We start from the raw sequence: 20,021 nt of genomic DNA, 5'->3' as shown, positions 1-20,021 counted from the left end.
TCATCATTTTATACTCTCTTTGCCTTTTATAATAATTACAAAAGTATTTTTGTTTTTTTTTTAAACATGATAATTAGTTATGATTACAAAAGTTTGTTAGCAATAAATTGGCTTTCTCAAAAATAGTGTAGCCAAAGACAGAAATTGAAAATAAAAAAAGTGATGTTTGTATTTTTGGATATAATAAAGATTAATTATTAGATGGTTATTAAAAATGGAGGGAGTGAGGTAAAGTAATTTTAAAAATACTATGTGTTTAATATTTTTACAACACTTTTATAATAAATTTAAGTAAAAGATTGTTATTGATTATTAAAATTTGTTGTAAAAGTGTTGTTAAAACGTTATGGACTAGCACTTGCCAATTTTTTTTATTTATAAAATAAATAAAAAAATGTTATGTTCACAATATTTTTAAAGTAAATTTTATGTAACAGATTATTATTTGCTATCACTAGTGGATAAGAAAGTGATTTTACTGTTGGATTCAAATAAAAATCCTATAACAATTTACCAATTAATATTTGTTGTGGAAATTTTATAGACTTAGTACTTTTCAAATAAAAAAAAAAAATATTTGCATTTTTAGACATAACGGAGATTAAATATTTTATTATAAAAGATATTTGTATTTCATGATTATGAAAAATGGGGAGAGTGAGGTGAAGTATTTTATTTTATTAATAGAAAAACAAAAAAGAGATTTTTTGTATTTTTAGACATAGTAAAAATTAATTAATAGATGGTTACGGAAAATGGAGGGAATGAGGTGAAGTGTTTTATTTTATTTTTGGGGGCTTAGGAAAGAAAGAATGAAAGAAAGAAAGAGACTTGCGTGAGAGGAAGACAATTTTTATAGAGTTTGGACCAAAATGCCCTTGATATGTTGAAATAATGGCAGGATTGTACGGATGAATAATGGAGGACAGAGAAAGATAAGCCGCGTTGTGACTTTGTGATAAGATTGAAAAGGCTCATTCGTCGGTGATTGCGGTGATGGCATTTATGTCTTTTTATGGGCACATTAAATTAATTGTTGGGGAATGTGCATGGTGGGTTTCGCAAGTACCAAACGTAGCTCAGCTTTAAAAGCAAAAGGCATCTTTGTAATACGCAACCACGTGCACTGTTTTCATCATCTGTGCGGTGTCCATCACAAACAGTGCTTAAAAATAAGCTATTCCAATAGGTGGCTTTGCCATTGTGGGTCCAAACCAAAAAAAGAGACAAGAATCCAAAACTAAAAAATAAGATCTATAAAATTTTAATATGTAAAAGACTAAAATATATTGTGGGTCTCAAAGGTTAAAAGTTAGAATTGTTTTTAGTCGGTTTGGGAATTTGTTTGTTTGTTTTTGTTTTTAAATCTTATTTGTTTAGTTTAGTATTATAGCATTTCATAACTTATTTACATAGTATTTATAATTTTTGATAGCTTAAGAGTAAGATATCATTTTTGGTAATTTTTAGGTTAAATGTGTTATGAAAAATTATGAATTGTTTTATTTCAAAGCAGCTAAAAGCTACTTTATTTGCAAGAAAGCCAAGACAAGAAGTAAAAAATGAAGCTTTTTTTTAACAATTCTCAAGCTCACACTTTATTTTGTCCCCTTATGCTTTAAAATTTTAATTTTAATAGTTCATGTTTGATTTTGTTATTATATTGGTTTTTTACGTTTCAAAATTATCACTTTGTCTTCATGTCTTATATATATAAAAGACTAAAGTATATCCTTAACTTTTAAAGGTGAGATTACTTTCATTTTTTCTAATATATTTTAAAATTTTCATTTTGATTGTTCACGTTTTATTCTATTTTTATATTGGTATTTTATGTTTTAATATTATAATTTTGCACCTTCCAGTTTGATTCAATTTTTCATTTGGTCATTTACATTTCAACCCTTCATTCCAGCACTTCATGAAAAAAAAAAAATGAAAAGTAAAATAGAAAACTAAATCTAACATGAAGGGGCAATATGAAAATTTTGAAACATAAATGGCCAATATGAAAAAGAACCAAACATAAAAGGCAAAAATGAAAATTTTGAAACATAAAATGTTAAAAATATAAAGGGAACGTTATGACATTATGGAATGTTTAGAGAGTAATTAACTGAGATTATATTGTTTTTAGACCTATATTAATGATTGTTTATAAAATGTTTGAAATCCACAATATTTTAATAACACCAAAATAATATAATAGTATGCAAAAATAACAAAGAATAAAATTTGGTTACAAATTGATACGGAACTATATTTTTCAACCTATTACGTAATGATTTATAAACTATTTCTTTAAACTATTAATTCATTAAGAGAATAGTTAACAAATACTCTAAGGTATTTGTTTAAGAAATATTTTTTAAAATTTTTTATTAAAAATAAAAAAGAAACTATTTTTTTTATATATTTTTTCCCGAATGTAATATTAAATTTTTTTTAATAATATATTAACTCTAAAAAAAGTCCCTATATGTATCTATTGACAAGACCTATTCATTAATTAGGTGCTTGGTATTTCTAAAAAAAAAAAATTTAGGTGCTTGGTGATTCGTGCTATGATGTTTCTTGTTGTCCAAACTTGACATTAGGGCCACAATTTTAATTTTCTTGTTCACAAGGGATATTTTAGTTGCAGGGGACGCATTGAAAACTATACGTCGCTATGAATTATGAAACATCCTATTCCAACAAAGCATGGTGATCTACGCCATCGCCATTTAAAAATTGGCATAGGTGTGCAACCGTAGACCAGACCTTAATACTAAATCGATATCTTCCACGCACAATATTTAAGGTAAATAAAATATTTTATAAATTGTTTTTAAAAAGTTTGTATTAATCCATTCAAAATTAAATAATGAGATATTTAAGAAAATAAGAGAACATTTTACCTGAAGTTATAGGAGTAAAACCTATCGTGTAAGATCAATTTTTTATTTTGTTTAAAAATAAAATTTGATAGATGATTGAAATAATTTAAAATAACTAATAAATTTATTTTTATTTTTTCAATCTGTTAGTGAAATAATTTCATTTAAAATATTAATTTATTTTTTTAGAAAGTTTGATCAAAATTTCACAAATACTATAATTACTTCGATAATTTGAATGTTATTAATAGTTATATGCAAGTCAAGTTTAGTAACGTTAACTTATAACCAAGTTGAGGCATTAAAGTAGATGAATATATGGTAGAACCTCTAGGTGGGAGAGGTGGCTGTTGGTTTGTCCCCTATAAAAATAGGGTCTTGCGGCTCTAGTGTTTATATGGGGAGTCCATCTCAGCTTGTCCATTGTCCTTGGGTTAAAGAGCACCCCCATCCACCAAGGGTGGATAGCTCTCAATAGTTATAAGTAGTGAGGAGTACTCTTTTGTTTATCAAGATAAAAATTCTAAATGTTTGAAACAAAGGTCCGTGGGATATAAAGAAAATAAAATAAAAGAAAAACATCTATTTCAATTCCACATAATTACATTGTGTAAGATACAACTTTTCTTATATAGCAGTATAAAATAGTATGAAGAGTTCTAGGAAAGCTTAAAGGTAATACACCTAATATTGATCCAAATACTCCATATTATTCCTATATAAAAATAATAATAATAATAATAACTCCATATTATTCCTATATATATTATTTTATATCATTTATTTCTAGGACACTTTTTTTTTTTTTAAAGATAGATCTTATATTAGATGAATGGTCACTCAAAAATCGTAGTAAGATCGACTCTACTGAACTATTGTTACAATAAAATTTTGACAACTTTATAAAATTAAAAAAAAAATAAAAATTGTTGGCGACGCAACTAGTGTTACATATGTAACATGATTTTTGCTAAAAAAATAAGGCTTGTAGTTTCAAGTTTCAACTCCATTGCAAAAATGTTATAAATGATTGAGGACTTTTGATAGCAACTCAATTATGAAAATTTTATTTTTGAGAAAATGGAACGAATTTTACAAAGAGGAGTCGTTCTTACAATTACAATGGATTTATATATATATATATATATATATACAATATATAAATGTCTTTGTTTTTTTGAGTAAATTTCTTTAATTTTTAGAAGCGATGTATAAATGTCTTTTTTTTTTGTTTTTTGTTTTTTTTTTTTGGAGAAAAGCGATATATAAATGTCTTTACATAAGAAGTTGGATATAAATGGACTATACACCTTTGATAAGATCTTGGTATTGATATCTCATATAGTTTATAGATATAATATTATTTTCGTATGGTCAAGAATCATTTTTTTATGAAAGTAATATTTTATCTATAGTGTCCTGGATCATTTTCTACTAATTTTTTTTTTTTGATTGATTGATCATTTTATACTACCCTCAAGCATATACTTGATGCCAAAATTAAAAGGACATTGAACTCATATGTGTCATGGTGTACTTTATAAAACTCCATCCGATGATATATTCGTATACAATTGGGTTGGTTTCAAGTTATAGAGTAATATTAGATAACTCAAAATATTTTTTAGGTAAACTACGTATTTGGTCTCTATCCTTTACATCATATTTTAATTTAGTCTTTAACCTTTCAATTATGTCAATTTGGTCCCTAACTTTTCAATGTCGTGTCAATTTAGTCTCTACCGTTATTTCTTAGATAGAAAAATCTGACGTGTCAAACAGCTTAATTAAATAAATAAAAATTTGCCACATCAATTGCTACCTGAACTAACCTATCAACATAATTTTAAATTTAAAAAAAAAAAAAAAAAAAAAAAAAAAAAACAACAACAACAACAACAACAACAACAACAACAACAAGAGTAACTTTTGGGATCAAAATCCCTAACTCACGTCTATCAACAAAAAAAAAAAAAAAAAAAAATCCCTAAGTCAATTCTTCACATTTCTTAGTTCTTCACATTTTGGTCCTCTACAAAGAAAGGTGAGATGCTACAAGGAGATGATTAAATTTTTTTGATAATCTAAGTTTGGTCTTTGTTGCAATTAGTCTATGGTAGAAATTATGGAGCTTTATTAGCTTTAACATTTACCTGGGCCAAGATCAATACTCTTCTAAAGTGTTTTCTAATTAGCCATAAATTCATAAAATCCCAAAAAATAATCATTTATCATCTCCTCGGTTGGGCTTCTCAAAAAAAAAAAAAAAAAAAAAAAAACATTATCTCCACGGTTGGAAGACATAAATTGCCCAAAAAAAAAATTTGTTGTCAACCATTTATTAACAAAAAATATATATTTTTGTTTTCCTTTTCATTCATCCTTAAGGTTCCCTTTTAATTGTGCAGATTTTTGGGTAGAAGGAGATAGAGTGCCCCAATTTCATTCACCATATCTAGTTCTCCAATTTGACACTTCTGTGAAAACTCCTTTTAGCCCTTACTTATTGAGTTTTGTGTGTGTGCGTGGGCGGTTCTATAACTTCTATCAAACAATATAAGCAAAGATTTGATTTGAGTTTTTTTTTTTAAAAGATTTGACAAGTGGCAAATGATGTGGCAATTTTTTAAAAAAATATTATTTAGGCCGTTTGGCACATTAGACTTTTCCATTCAAGAGATAATGACAGGGACTAAATTGACACGACACTGAAAGGTTAGGGACCAAATTGATACAATTGAAAGGTTAATGACTAAATTGAAAAATGATGTAAAAGATATAGTTTACCCCCCCCCCCCTTTTTTTTAGTGAATGTGAATTTTGACAGATCCCAAAGTTGGATTGTATTTTCTTCATATATCTTATATGCTTACAAAATTGCAAGATGGTCAAAGATAAATGATAGGGGTATTTTTGACAAAGTAATTGAAACTTATAAGTAGAATGTTAGGAGAGCTGACGACCCCTATGAGGCTGTTGGCTTCGCAAAAGATGATGGAGGTTCCAGAACGACTATAATAGAGGTAACGCACTCTTAATAAACCGACAATGCTTTCAAAGGACGATGCCACTACAGAAGCCGACGGACACATCTCCCCTACAAACCGACGGGAGAACCTTAAGCGATGGGTGACCATAAGGCCAATGGAGTGGAAAAGCCGACGGGTCCTACATTGCCTTACTTGATTCTCACGAATACTCATACATGGAAACATCATGTGCATCACACACAAAGACCCTAATACTCACCCATATCTCCCCATATGAGAAAACACCCTAAAATTTCGGAAACTCTAATACTAGATCCTCCCTACAAGGAAAAATCCCTACTCTTAAGGGATCTTGGTTCACTACTTGCCACTGTATAAGCACCAGACCTCCTATTTTTCCAAGTACGTAGAACATCCCTAATTCTCTCACTATAGAGTTCTTAGAGATTTCTTATTCACTGACTGGACATTCAGATGATTTTTGGCCGGTACCACACCGGTGCCTTTTGTTTGGTCCTTGTGTTCCTGTTTCACAAGTACCCATCAATGCGATTTGGAGCTAACAACTCACTAACGATTTCCATGCATCATCAATTAATAACTATGTTATCTATTAAATGTTTTAAAAAAATTTAATTAAAAAAAAAGTGGATAGGGGGCGATCAAATATTTAAATTTTAAGTTTTTGTATTTTAAAATTATGCATAAGATATGAGTTACTGGATCAAATAGAAAATGAAATCCACTTGACACGAAATTCGTCATGCATTTTAAGAACATAGAGAACATGAATCCAACAGTGAGATTTTTAGAATTTTAGTTCAATAAAAAATTATTAGGTGATATAACATTGCTTAAAGTTAAATTACATCATGTATACTTTAATCCTAATCCCCTCCCCTCCCCCCCCCCCCCTCACACACACACACACACACGCGCGCGCGCACACACACACACACACATTTATATATAAAAGATGTCATTATGGATGGAATAATGACACAAAATTTAACATGGATTAATAACTTAGAGAATATGTAATCCAAATGATATTTTTAAAAAGGTAAGACTTAAGTATAGTATTTAGGTGCTATTTCTTAGGTTCTTTTCTTAAAATTTTGTAATGTGGATTTTTTTTCATTAGATAGAAGTGTATTTTTTAATTAAGTAATCACATGAATATTAAAAGGAAAACTTAAAGAAAAGTACATAAGATATTGTTTCTTAATTTTGTCATTTTCAAAATATACAAATCTAATACAAAGTTATTCAAGGGTGTATCATTAATAGAAAGATAGTACGATGTTGGTATTGTCGTACTTGCTAAATAAGAATGATGAGAGAGAGAGAGAGAGAGAGAGAGAGAGAGAGAGAGAGAGATTTATGAATTGTGGGTGTCTGAAGTGTTCATGGATGGCGGTGAAGTGTTCAATGGATGATGGAAGATTATGGCTAATTGTGTAAATTTAATGAATGTATTTGTTAAATATTTCTAAAATAGTAAAATGACTTCACCATGTCAATAATTTTTTTTTTTATTGGTTTTGGTTTTTTTTCCTTTTGTTTCAAAATATGAAGATGTATTGTTTAACAAAAATTCACTTGAAAACTGTCCTTTTTTTTGTGTGTGGCAATATTTTCTGTCATTATTATTATTTCTTATGAATATATAAGTTATTTAATTTTGTTTGTATTATCAAATAAATATCACTTAAATTATTTATGGGCATTCAATGTTCAACCACCGGCAATGGCAGAGCAAGTTTTAATGTCTATTGTGACTTTCATCTCTTACATTTTTTTTAGGGTTTAATTAACTCAAATATCTGATAAAATATGAGTCCACAATTCACCAACCATTTTTTTCAGGCTAAATACGAGAAAGAGAAGCACATGAAGATGAAAGTGTATGCCTTTTGCAAGCATACTTCTCTTTTAGTCATAAGCTTGTTTTTTTTAATTGATTGAATATTTAGGTACTAATTGCCCAAATTTGCCGATATTAAATTAATTTTAAGGTATTGATTTAGTGATTTTTAAAACCTCATGATATTCAAGAGATCTGAGTTTGTAACCTCTTACCCTAATTTTGAAGCCACCCTATATAATTCTTCCCTATAATAACTTGGTACATGTAAGATAGGAATTATACACGCCTGAGAAAATAAATAATAGCTGGGCTCCAATAGTTTTCACTTTTTTTTTAATGAACTCTTTTTTAATTCAATACATTTGCCAAATTTTGTCAGACTTTTTCAGTTTTTTTCTCAAACTTTTCCATTGACATCGTAAAAGAAAACTCTTGAACATCAACTGTCAAAATGAAATTGAACTTTTTTTGTTCATATGTAATTGAATTTATGGAATTGAACTTTTTTTTGTTCATATGGAACTGATTTTATGGAATTGAACTTTTTTTTTGGTCAAAATCTGGGATATATGAATTTTTTTTTTTTAATTACAATTTAGTTTAGCACAAAGTTTAATAAGCTGTCATATAATAATTTAATTCACTTTCTGTAAATAATTCAAGAGAAAATTGTAGAGCGCAAAAAGAAATTAATGTTACATTGTTAAGAATTTAAAAATAATAAATTTGAAGAATTCTTATCAACATAAATTGTTTTTTTTTTTTTTTTGAGAAACAATATAAGTTGTTTGATTTAAGTTAAACAACATAAAACGATTTAAGTTTTAAAGATTTTGTAAATACAAAAAAAAATTATTATATAATAATTTGAAATGACATCTTATACCTAGTTATTTCAATTTCATATATTAATAAAACTCAAAGAGTCAAATCTATTCATAAATTTATTTAATAAAATTTTTTTAGGTCATAATTTAAAATTAAAATTATATATTTATATTTTTCCTCAAAAAAAATTATATATTTATTTTTAAAAAATACCTCTATCCATTAGTCTATTTTCTTCACACTTTTAAGCAAATGAGCTCTCAAATGAAAGCTAGCCAAACACAAATTTAATTATGAAGATTTTGATAGTTCCATCATAATGTAGAATGATCACAACCTTTTGAAGTAGGATTTTTTGGGTTGTGGAACACCAAAAATATTGTCATGATTTAAATCAATATCTTAAGGGGGGACACCACATGGTTCCAGGTTTGTCAGGATTCAGGGAGCTATAAATGAAGGTGAATATATATCTGAACCACTAGGAAGCTGGTGGATAAAAATTAAATGCCGTCACATATATCAAAGCAACAAAACAAAACCACCATTGAATGAAATTTCCATGGCCTTGGGGGGTGGGGGCTAATTGGAGATGTGAAAACAGTAACCATGGATGGGGGTTCTGATATGATCTCCAAAGAAAGCAACAATACCATGCAAAGCATTTAGTTATGCGAAAAGGAAGTGGCAACAATAAGGGTGGTGCCCGAATGTGAAGTTGTGACTTGTGGCCCATTGACAAGACATCTACAGGCAAAAGTGATGTTGAAGTATGTGAGCCTATTTGCTTGACTACAGCTGGTTGGTTTCTTTTGAATTTTTATAGATCTAATGATTTCATCAGGCAAAAGTTGGAGATATTATTATTGTGGAATTTGGCTTTACTCGAGAGGAAAATTTTGAACATCCTTCGGTGGCACTCGCTACTAGCTAGCACCAGCTCCGCCAACCATGCTTTTCCATCTTTTTATTAGCACTATTTGTAGAAAAAGTTCGATGGATCAAAAATGTCAAAAGTCAAAATAGATATTGATGAATGAATGTTTTGGATGCTTCTGACTAATTGTTCATTATTTCAAGAAAATATTATTTAAATAATATTTTAACACGATTTTCTTAATCAATACTAAGTGGCAAGTCATTATGTTACTAATAAAAGTAATAATTTTATAATATATTCAAATTAGAATTAATAAGAATTTATTATCGAAAATTTGTTGTGAAAATATTGCTCGGCGGTTGCTGATCAGGATGTTTGAAAGAAAGCTTTTAAGTCTATTCTAAGTATAAAGACAGGTTAAAAGGTTAGGTATAACTAGAGTCGGCAATGATGTACTAGCCTTTAGTCATTATTGTTCGGATTGCTAAGTGTTTGGTCAAGAAAGAAGTAAGTTTCTGTTTGTTTACTTTCCATATTAGTAATCTTCAATAACAGTATTTATAAGACCTGATTTAGTGTGTGTTTGGCTCTAACTTAAAAGGCCAACTTATTTTACTATTCTGCTTATTTTTGTTACTATTCATGATCCAACTGCACTTTTTGATCTTATTCATGAGTCTGACTGTACTAACTAACTTTTACTCTTATCTACGATATTTTTAGCATAAAATTTTCAGTTTTAAAAAAATAAAAAGATCCCAAACAGACTCTTATTATTATTATTATTATTATTTTTTGGTAAACAACGGACTCTTATTATTTCTTTTGCAGAGTGGGGCTTAGAGCTAAGTTGCTATCTGACAGACTGACACTATATGCATGTGTATATAGGAACCTTAAAACTCAGATGGTTTAGTTTAATTTCCAGGTACTATATCAATATGTGTGAATAAAGTAACACCTTCTACATTCTGTAAATTCCAAAACCCTAGCTCTCTCTCTCTCTCTTTCATTTTTCATTCTTTCTTCTTCGATTAGATATGTGTGAATAAAGTAAAGCAGTACTAGAGAAGAAAAATATGAACAATATTTCTTAAAAGCACAAACAATGACAATAATCTAAATGTCTATTTATAACAATTTATCATTAACTGTTGGTGTAAAAAGACTTGAAATGCGTATACAAAAACAACAAACAATACCTGGAAAGTGAAAACTTTGACACCGACAAGCTAAAGCCATGGAATGGGGGAAGAAAAAAAATTCAAAATTTTCCCTAATAAATTAATTCCAACACTAAGTTCTCTCTTTTAACTAAAGTTCAATAAAGCAAACTAATATCATACCTTCAATAAATAGGATAAATTAAAAATTCCCCACCCTCTAATATACAGAAAAACAAAGCCGAGGCTCAACCGAAAGTGGAAAATAAAAGAAAATTATAATAGAAAGGGTAAAAAAGAAAATGAAGATCATGAAGAGGATTAAAAGGCACCACACTAGTGCCATGGGTCATCCCACCCACTAGGCCCCTCTCTTTTAACAAAGTCGATTATGGCCTGGACAGCTTCGCTAACTCTGTTAGACAGGGAGTGATTCCCATATTCAATTTCAACTTTCTCTGCACCACCCAGTGCTCTGCACAATCTACATAAGTTTGAAAGTAAGGTCAAGCTCATTTGATCAAATCTCAGATCTCTCTCTCACACATGCACACACAATATTGACATGACAATAGTATTGTTGTATTGTTTCAGACAAGTATCATCAATCTCTCTACTACCATAACGCACCAAGTTTTCAACTGTGGAAAAAAAAAACATATAACAAAATTGTGCGTACCAAAGTTAATCATGCAAGAGTTTTGTTCTTACCTTTCAACCAATGCTTTCTTGTCCACATACTCTGGCACATATTCATCAGCCATGGAAAAGATAACCTGCAGAGAACAGAAGACGTACCTAATTATATATATTGTCACATACCATCACTAAACAAAGAAATGACATCCTTCTGGTATTAAGGCAAACGGCTTAGGCTTGTTTTGCTAGAGGCAAGGATCACAGAGGCTGATTATATAGGCTTAATTACTAAGCTGACTGCTTAAGAATCATTCCTCTACATTTATTTATTTTGGTGTGTTATCTTTTAGGATAGGTAAGAAAAGAATTTGTTTTATCCCAAATATGTCAGAATATTTGCTTTACTTAATTCATAAACATATTGGATGAAGTAACCCCAAGGGGTAGGCTGGGAACCACGCCTCATAAAGCAAAGGTCATTAGTTCAAATCTCACTTTCCCTCACCTCTCTTTGGGCCAAAAAATCACTTACCAACAATTTTTTTTTTCTTTTTCAAAAATAACATATTGTATAAAGTGTCTCTTTGTACTGGTATACATTATAGTAATTTGTGTATCAAACAAAAGAATTCAAAAAAGGCATACCTGGCAAGGTGTGTTAGACATGTGGCCAAGTCGCATTCTCAGCTGGTCATCACTAAGGTCAGAGCTGAACATGTCATCATCCCCCATATATGCACAGAGGGAGTGATACCTACAAAGTAAGCGACTTTTTAGCAAAGTGAACAGTAGCAATTAAAATGAAACTCTTATATGCAGTGGCAATATTCAGTGCACAACTCCACTAAAAATGAATGGACTTACTAATTTGCTGACTCGAAAAAGGAGTTAAGACTGATCAATTTCCATATGAGATGATAAAAATTGCAGGCACATCACAATTGTTTTAATTTAAAAAAAAATTTATGATGTTTGCCATTCTTGGTCCCTACAATAAGACTTAGGATTTTTATTTAAAATGCAAAAGGGAAATCATGACTAGAACCAACTACCAATATTCTGTTTAAGCCAATCTATGACTCTTTTTTCACTACTCAGTAAATATTAACCACATTTATATCTAATCTAACCAGTAGAATAAAAACTTAGCATCTAATACGCAGGTTCAGGGGGTCTAACATATACCTTCCAAAAATGATAATCAAGACAGGATAAGTGCAATGAATTTATATTTGTTGGGTCAGAGCAAAGTAGTTGGTGAGGACACAGGATGTAGGCCTCCAATTACAGAGACTTATGGGCATAGATGTGAAAAGAAGATGCCCCAACCTGTGACCTTATAGATGTAGCCTGCTAATAATTGGTCTAAAGACCAACTAAGCCCAATCATTTGATAATTAGTGTTTCTGTTATGTAATTTGTTATTTTCTTTTCCTATTTGGTTTAGGAGTTTAAATTCTTTTCTTGCAAGCATTGATTAGGTTTTCGAACCATGTTCAGCAGCAAATGATCAGTGAAGCTTTTGATGCTTATAGCGAAAAAGAGAGTTAAAGTAAAAATAAAAAATAAACAAAGCTCTTGACATGGAAGTACACTAGCAGAAATCCTTATTATTGACCTGTAAATATTTTTCTGTTTAACTAATTACTTAAAAAGCTACTCCCAATTTTTTGAATCGTAAACAATAAAGGAAAAAACAAAGGCCAACCTCTTAATTATTTCTACATATGAAGCCTGAAACTAGACATTCTGTTTTGTTTAAAGTTATTTTTTTTGGCTGAACTGTTTTGTTTCAGAGTTATGACCACCTATTAGCTAGTACACTATAAGGAATGCCTTGATGATGTCTTGGACAGCTCAAAACCTCTAAAAATTTAAGACAAAAAGAGAAAAAAAGGTTGGGGGAGGGCTTTAAAGATAAAATCTGATGTAAATATGAAACATTCCGGTAGAAGGCCCACAGACCCAAAATACAACCAGCTCAACTCAATTCATTTGGACAGTTTTGCAAGTATAAACACAACACAAATGTGAAAATCAGGAAGATTTAGTATTGCAAACATGATTACACTACTGGAAGAATTGTGATAAATTTCTATTGAATGAATCAATGTTTTGGACCGAAAACAATAATAAGCAAAGAAAATATTATGAAGATAAGAATCAACCCTAAACGGCCAATAAAAAATTCCAATTATATCAAGTTAGAAAGGACGGTAACAATATGGTCAAATACCAACCTAGAAGCAGTTATTGGGGATCCTGAGTCTGCTTCTGTTGGCATTAATTCTGAACCCCGGCCTTCGCTTATCATGGTAGAAGCCAAGTCAATCATAGCAGCTGTTTCTGGAAGGGTCGCTCTATATTCCCGATCACTGACTGGAGCCTAAACATTCCAATTGCCATTATGACAAAAGGCTACAATTAAATGCACAGCTTGTAGGCAATTCAAGAATTAAAATGTTGCCACAGGCAACAAAGAAACTCTAAATTTCAACGTTCAAACATCAAAAGCAACGAGTTGGTATAAGCATAAACCTATACATTCTGTCTCCACTAATTGTAATCCCCACATCCCTCAATGCGTACATGTAAATGATAAGTCTTAAAAATCTACCAAGGATGAAGCACTTGTGTGATAATATAATAACTTTTCCCAAGGAATTCATGCCTTGGAATTTTTTAATGGCTAACTGATGAAAAAAATTGCTTAATATCCTTTACCTTCACAATCTATTTGGACACATATCAATCTACATTTAGACATTCTTAATTTTGCAAAAGAAAAGGCTGTTCTCAGCAGGATTTTCCCATTTAGACCATCCAATGAACTGTCAAACAACAAACAAGATAATTATTCTTCTCATTCCATATATAGGAACCCATTCTTATGTATCCTGTAATAAAGATGTATATTCATAAAAAAAACTACCTCATGCAAAAGGGCATAAAGCAAATCAAAGAGTACAGAAAGAGAATAGAAAAAAATTGAAGAAAATTCTAATTAAAAAGGTGAGAACTAAGAAACGTAGGGAGAGATTCACTAGAGGTGAGTCTCCAAGCCCTAGACAAGTCAAAAAGGGAGCCACTGAAAGAAGCAAACAATTGATCATCGAAGCTTTCCATGTCCTCAAACGTCCACCAATTTCGCTCCCTCCAAATACACCACATTATGCACAACGGAACTAAATTCCAAATGCTAGACGAGTGCTTTCCAAACCAATTCCACCAACCAAAAAGAGTATCTGCAACTGACCTTGGCAAAACCCATGAAATCCCAAAAGATCTAAAAACCAAACTTCACAACTAATAAGCCTTTCCATAACGAAGTAGCAAATGATCCACCGTCTCCCCATTACAACGACACATAATGCACTAGTTAACAAAATCAAACCCTCTACCCCAAAGATTGTCGCCTGTAAGAATCTTATCCCAAGTTGCAGTCCACACAAAAAAAGAAACACGCCGAGGAGCCTTGACCTTCCAAATACCTTTCCAAGGAAAAATAATGTGCAAGGGACCTCGTAACTTATTATATTATAAACGAGCAGATACCAAAATCCCCATTCTTTGTCAACTTTCATCTCATCTAGTCTTCATTCTCAATTGGAGGTAAATTAGAATCCAAAGTACGAAGAAATTCATCCATAACACCCATCTCCCAATCATTTGGTCTCTGAATGAAACGAACATCCCAACTTCTCCATTCCCGTATCCCCAACCGTTCAAGAGAAGAGGCCACATAGGCTTCTCTATTGGAAGCAATCCCAAACACAACTAGGAAGGTCAATTGGAGTGAGGAATCCCCACACCACCAATCTGTCCAAAACTTCACTCTATCCCCCACCCCTACCTCAAACTGAATATTTTTGCTAAAAACCTCCCAACCCATTCGGATACTTCTCCACAAACCACACCAATGTACAACTCTACCTAGCTTAGAAGTTCATCCCCCCACTCTTCCCCAAACTTCGAAGCTACAACCCTTCTCCAAAGCCTTGTCTCCTTAACCCCAAACCGCCATAACCATTTCCCTAGTAAGGCTGTATTAAAAATAGTTAATTTCCTTATTCCTAACCCACCATTTTCCATAGGCGAACACACCTTATCCCACCCCACCAAATGTGTCTTGGAATCCCCACACAAGAAATCTCTTTGCAACTTCTCAATTTTATTGGCCACATGCGTAGGGATAGTAGATAAAGGGTTCTTTTCTTTCCCTATCAAAAGAATCCATTCTCCCTATGTACTAGAGAGGATGGTAGATAAAGGTCATCCTTATCATATAATTCATCATCCACAATTGACTGCCAAATGCCAATGAGCTCTAGCTCATTTGACACATTTTCCTCTTTATAATGAGATGGAGGGTAAGTTCGTGGGTTCAACACCCATAGGGTGCCTGTGTAACTTATCCAAAAAAAATCATCATGCACCACCACCATTGACAAGGCACTCACTAGGCAATATGGCAGAATCCACAGATCAATGGATCATTGAATCAAATATCATAGAAAAGAAAAAAATTTGCTTTTGAAAAGAATATGATATCTACAAAATATTTCAAATAAAAAACAATAAAGTAGGTAATTCATAGAAGTCCACTGTACACAATTAACAAGTTAACTCGGCTCATCCCAGCTATTTCAACTTCATTACATCAATGCTGTATTGCCACGCACCTTTGAGACTCTACCATTTCAGGTGGCTACTTAAAGATTTTATTGCCATTGCATTCAATTGAGGGCCATATTTGTTTTAAACGGAAAATAATATCTTCATCTGAGTACCTCAAACAACACCTAATTGTCAAGCTTCCAATATATTCCCTAAGTAAAACAACATCGCTGTCAGAAGGGGGCCAACAGGACTAGCATCAGAATTAGTTTACCACACTGATTAAAAGTATTTCTTCCAAACCTGTCCAAGAAGACATCTCTTATTTGAAAACAAAACATTTTATGACCACATTCTAATATAATTCTAATTTGTATCAGGCTAATTGGAAATCAAGATTAGTACAGAAGAAAATGCTGGAAGCCAAACTTACACTTAGATGAAAAGATAGACTTCAATTATTTAATTTCACACCAGGCACTTCACTTCTAGCATCTCTCATTTAATTAAAAAAAACAACAGTGAGAGACTTTGCAGCACTTGGAGACATCCACAAACTGTTCTATCACAATGTTCAGTAGGTAGGACTGAGAGGAGGGATATCCCATGGAAGCAGGATCATAGAACTAAAGGGCTGGTTAATTGAAACCACGGAGCCCTTCCCCAGCCAAAGTTCAAGGGAAGGCATTTGTTTGATTTGATGTAGAAAATTTCATGTCATTTATAGCAGGAGGTTATTTCTCACCCCCCATGTATATATTAATATAATACACCAGTTTTGAGAAATTTTTTATACAGCTGATATACTAGTACCACTAAATAGTATTTGCTACCCAGGTGGATTGAGCCAGGATTCAGATGCAAAAATTAAACAAGGACACACAAAAAAGCCTTTGTTATCAGCTAAAAGCCATGCCATTCACTGCAGAAACTCATTCTAACATCAAGAAGCACAACTAATGGTTTACATTTAGGAATGGATATAGATCTTTGAAGCTTTTACATTACAAGGAGCAGAGCAGGGTATTGTTAGGTGAGTACCTGCAAAATGGCAGCACGGACTGCTCTGGAGCATGCAGCATTTGTACGCATATAATGCACAATATCCTAGATATTCAAAGACAGTCTTGTGAGTGATCCAATGAAATTATGATCCAGATAATAATGCAACTGGTACTAACCTGACAACCAGTACTATGCCCCAGTAGTACCACACCTTCAGAATCTTCTTTGTTGATTAAATGACTGATCAGCTGATCAAGCTCCATTGCATCCTTCAAGGTAGATGAAACAGCGTCATAAAACCAGAGTAGCATGGATAATTTCAAAAGAACCAACCCCGTCCACCCCCATCCCCCCTCCCTTTCAAAAGAAAAAAGGCAGGACCAAGTTCCATACATTAATACCTGACTCAACACAGAATGAAAGTAAACCTGGGCTCAGTATCTAAATAATCTAAAATCTGAATAGTAAGTTCCAACGTAAAATATCCATGTCCAAGGTCAATGCAACTGTAAAAAAAGGAAAATTACCATCTGTTTCTCACTTTAGGGTTTACACAAGCACTATACATTTTACAATTAGAGAGGTGAATTTTTACAATATTTATGGTGTAAAAAATCCAATTGAACTGAATTTTTACATCAACAAAAAAACACATCTAGCTTCTAAATGTACTTTCAAAACAATATTAGATATTCAGATTTGCAATGTCTACAATTCAAATAGAACAAACCACCCAACTGTGCATAGGAATAGCTGTAACTCCCTATGGCATGACAAAACATTGGAAATAACACACATGAGACCTAACAGTTAGAAATATGATTGATCAGGCATCATTAACATTAAAAAGCATAACAGAAGTTACCTGTTTCAAGTTGGAGGTGCCATATCCACTATATGAGGATGATAAAAGTAGTTGAACAAGTGACCATTTCTCTTTCTCCAATGCAGTTGCAAGAGGTTCCAAGTATCTGCAAATCATATGAAAGAAGAAAGAATCAGGAATTTCAAGTTTTCAAATTTAGCTTTAAATATTCAGAATAGTTTAAAAGAGCTGGGGTCCTTGTTAATTAGTTAAAGAACTGCCTCTCAGTACTAATCAAAACAAAAAGAAAAAAAGAACCGTCTCTCAATGACCATCTTGAAAAAGATATTATCTCATTTTCACCACAAAGAAAGACTGAGACATCAGTTCTTTAGGAATCAGCAATATTTCACTTCAATCAAAGTAATTATGTAAAAACAGCAAAGTAAAAACATACTCTGTGGCGAGAAAGCCATCAGTTAATCCACCAATAAAAATTACTTGTTGTTTATAATCACCTGTTTTAAATGCAACCTGCACAGTGAGGAAAACAATCACAAAATCATGAAGTTTTAAAATAGATGTACAAACACAAGTTTAATATCTCCAGGGGAACACAAATGTGGCAATTGAGCCACAAACAGCAACAACAAAACAGACATAAAAGCAGGCTCACGCACACGCACACATGACACACCTTTCATATTGTGCAAATCGCAAAATTAGAGAGCCATAAGACACGTATTCACATTGAACTTTTGTTCTAGTTGATGCAAATGAACCATTTTTAGGTTTTCCATGATCCCAAAAATTAGGTAAAAATACACAAAACCCCCTTTGGCTTCCCTATAAGACACAAAACACCTCTTGAGGCTTTGAGTGTAACACTTAACCCCATGTGGTATTGTTTGATGTGTAAACCGTCAATTGTATAACACTTAACCCCCTTGGAGGTTTAGTGTAGTACACTAAACCCCTATGGGGGTTTTGAGTGTAACATAAACCAAAACCCCACTCCCCTCTAGTGATACTATTTTATGTGAAAATAATATGGGCAAGGGTCATTACATGAGCTAGTCACTGTTTGTTTGTTTGTTTTCACAGATATATTACGGTTTACCATGATTAAAATTTTCACCAGCATTCACATCAATTTTCCAAAATTAACTACCTGGACAAACTATTCTCAACCAACACACAATCAAAATTCAGTAACAAAGAAAACATTTTTCAACAATTATTTTGATTTTAAAGTGATTTAATTGCAGAAACCTTAACATCTCTATCTCTCTCACCAAATATTGGGCTCAACATCAAATCAACTCACCATCACATATAAAATTTGCACCAACCAAGTACTGTATTAATTACAAAATCGAAAATTTCCTAATTCCTTTCATTCTTGAATCATTTCAGAAAACTGACTAAAAGTACTTATTTTATACTACCCATAATCCAAAATAACCATAATTAAGACTGAGATCGAGTACTCAAACCAAATCATGAAACCCAATTGAAATCAAACTCTTACGACCCTAATCCAAAACCAAAAAAATGAATTCGAATTCTCATTCCATCAATTTCATTCAAAAAACTAAAAAGAAAGTCATTTTTTTTAATAATAAAAAAACACGGACCTGAATAGGCTTGGGACCGTACTTGAAGAGCACACCACGCCAGTGATTCTTCTTTACAATCGGAGAAACACTGTCACCAAAGCCGGCAGCGGCGGAGGAGTTGCTACTCATCTTGGCGGAGCCGGAGCGGCCTCTGACAATGCCAGAGAACCACGACGTCGAAGAAGAAGAAGACGAAGACGACGATGTGGTTGATGAGGTCGATAAAGAAGTGGAGGAAGAGAGAGAGAGATTCATAATCAACGGCTCTGATTCATCACCATAAATAAATAAATGAATTTCTCTGAATCTGAATTGTATTTTGGTTTTTAATTTTTGTTCGCAGAGTTTAAGGAAGTGGAGATAGTTTGCTGTTGTTGTTTGAGTTTGAGTTTTGAACTTCCGTAGTTCGAGTTGGTCGTCTACTTGTGTCCCTCTGCTGACGTGGGCTCCACATGAAAACAACTACTACTTAACTGGAATATGCTACGCCTAGGATCAGGATCAGGATGTCTTTTTTATTTATTTTTTAATTTTATATTAAAGATAGAATTTTTTACTTAAATTTAGAACTTCAGTTTTAAGATTTTCTTTTTCTAGAAAACTTAAGTTTTCAAAATGAACAACCACGCACCTTTAACGTAATAATCACTCTATAGGTATAAATGTTTATAGAATGTAGAGGACAAAAGTCGCGGTTCAAGTCTCTAGGAGAGAACTCGACACACA

At 32.0% G+C, this 20,021-nt stretch overlaps 1 protein-coding gene across 1 annotated transcript; it reads right to left on the bottom strand.

The window, feature by feature from the left end:
- Positions 1 to 10,556: 10,556 nt before the first annotated feature.
- On the bottom strand, positions 10,557 to 19,707 carry LOC126689310 (UPF0613 protein PB24D3.06c). Its single transcript, XM_050384468.1, has 9 exons — positions 19,314 to 19,707; positions 18,134 to 18,210; positions 17,737 to 17,842; positions 17,048 to 17,140; positions 16,908 to 16,973; positions 13,490 to 13,635; positions 11,895 to 12,003; positions 11,322 to 11,386; positions 10,557 to 11,094 (listed from the first exon to the last, which is right to left on the bottom strand). The coding sequence occupies exons 1-9, from the start codon at positions 19,548 to 19,550 to the stop codon at positions 10,947 to 10,949; spliced, it is 1,047 nt and encodes a 348-aa protein (XP_050240425.1). The 5' UTR covers positions 19,551 to 19,707; the 3' UTR covers positions 10,557 to 10,946.
- Between the last annotated feature and the right edge of the window lie 314 nt (positions 19,708 to 20,021).

This window comes from Quercus robur, chromosome 6, assembly GCF_932294415.1.
Source record: "Quercus robur chromosome 6, dhQueRobu3.1, whole genome shotgun sequence".
Taxonomy (NCBI): domain Eukaryota; kingdom Viridiplantae; phylum Streptophyta; class Magnoliopsida; order Fagales; family Fagaceae; genus Quercus; species Quercus robur.
This window is presented reverse-complemented; position numbering and strand designations above follow the sequence as displayed.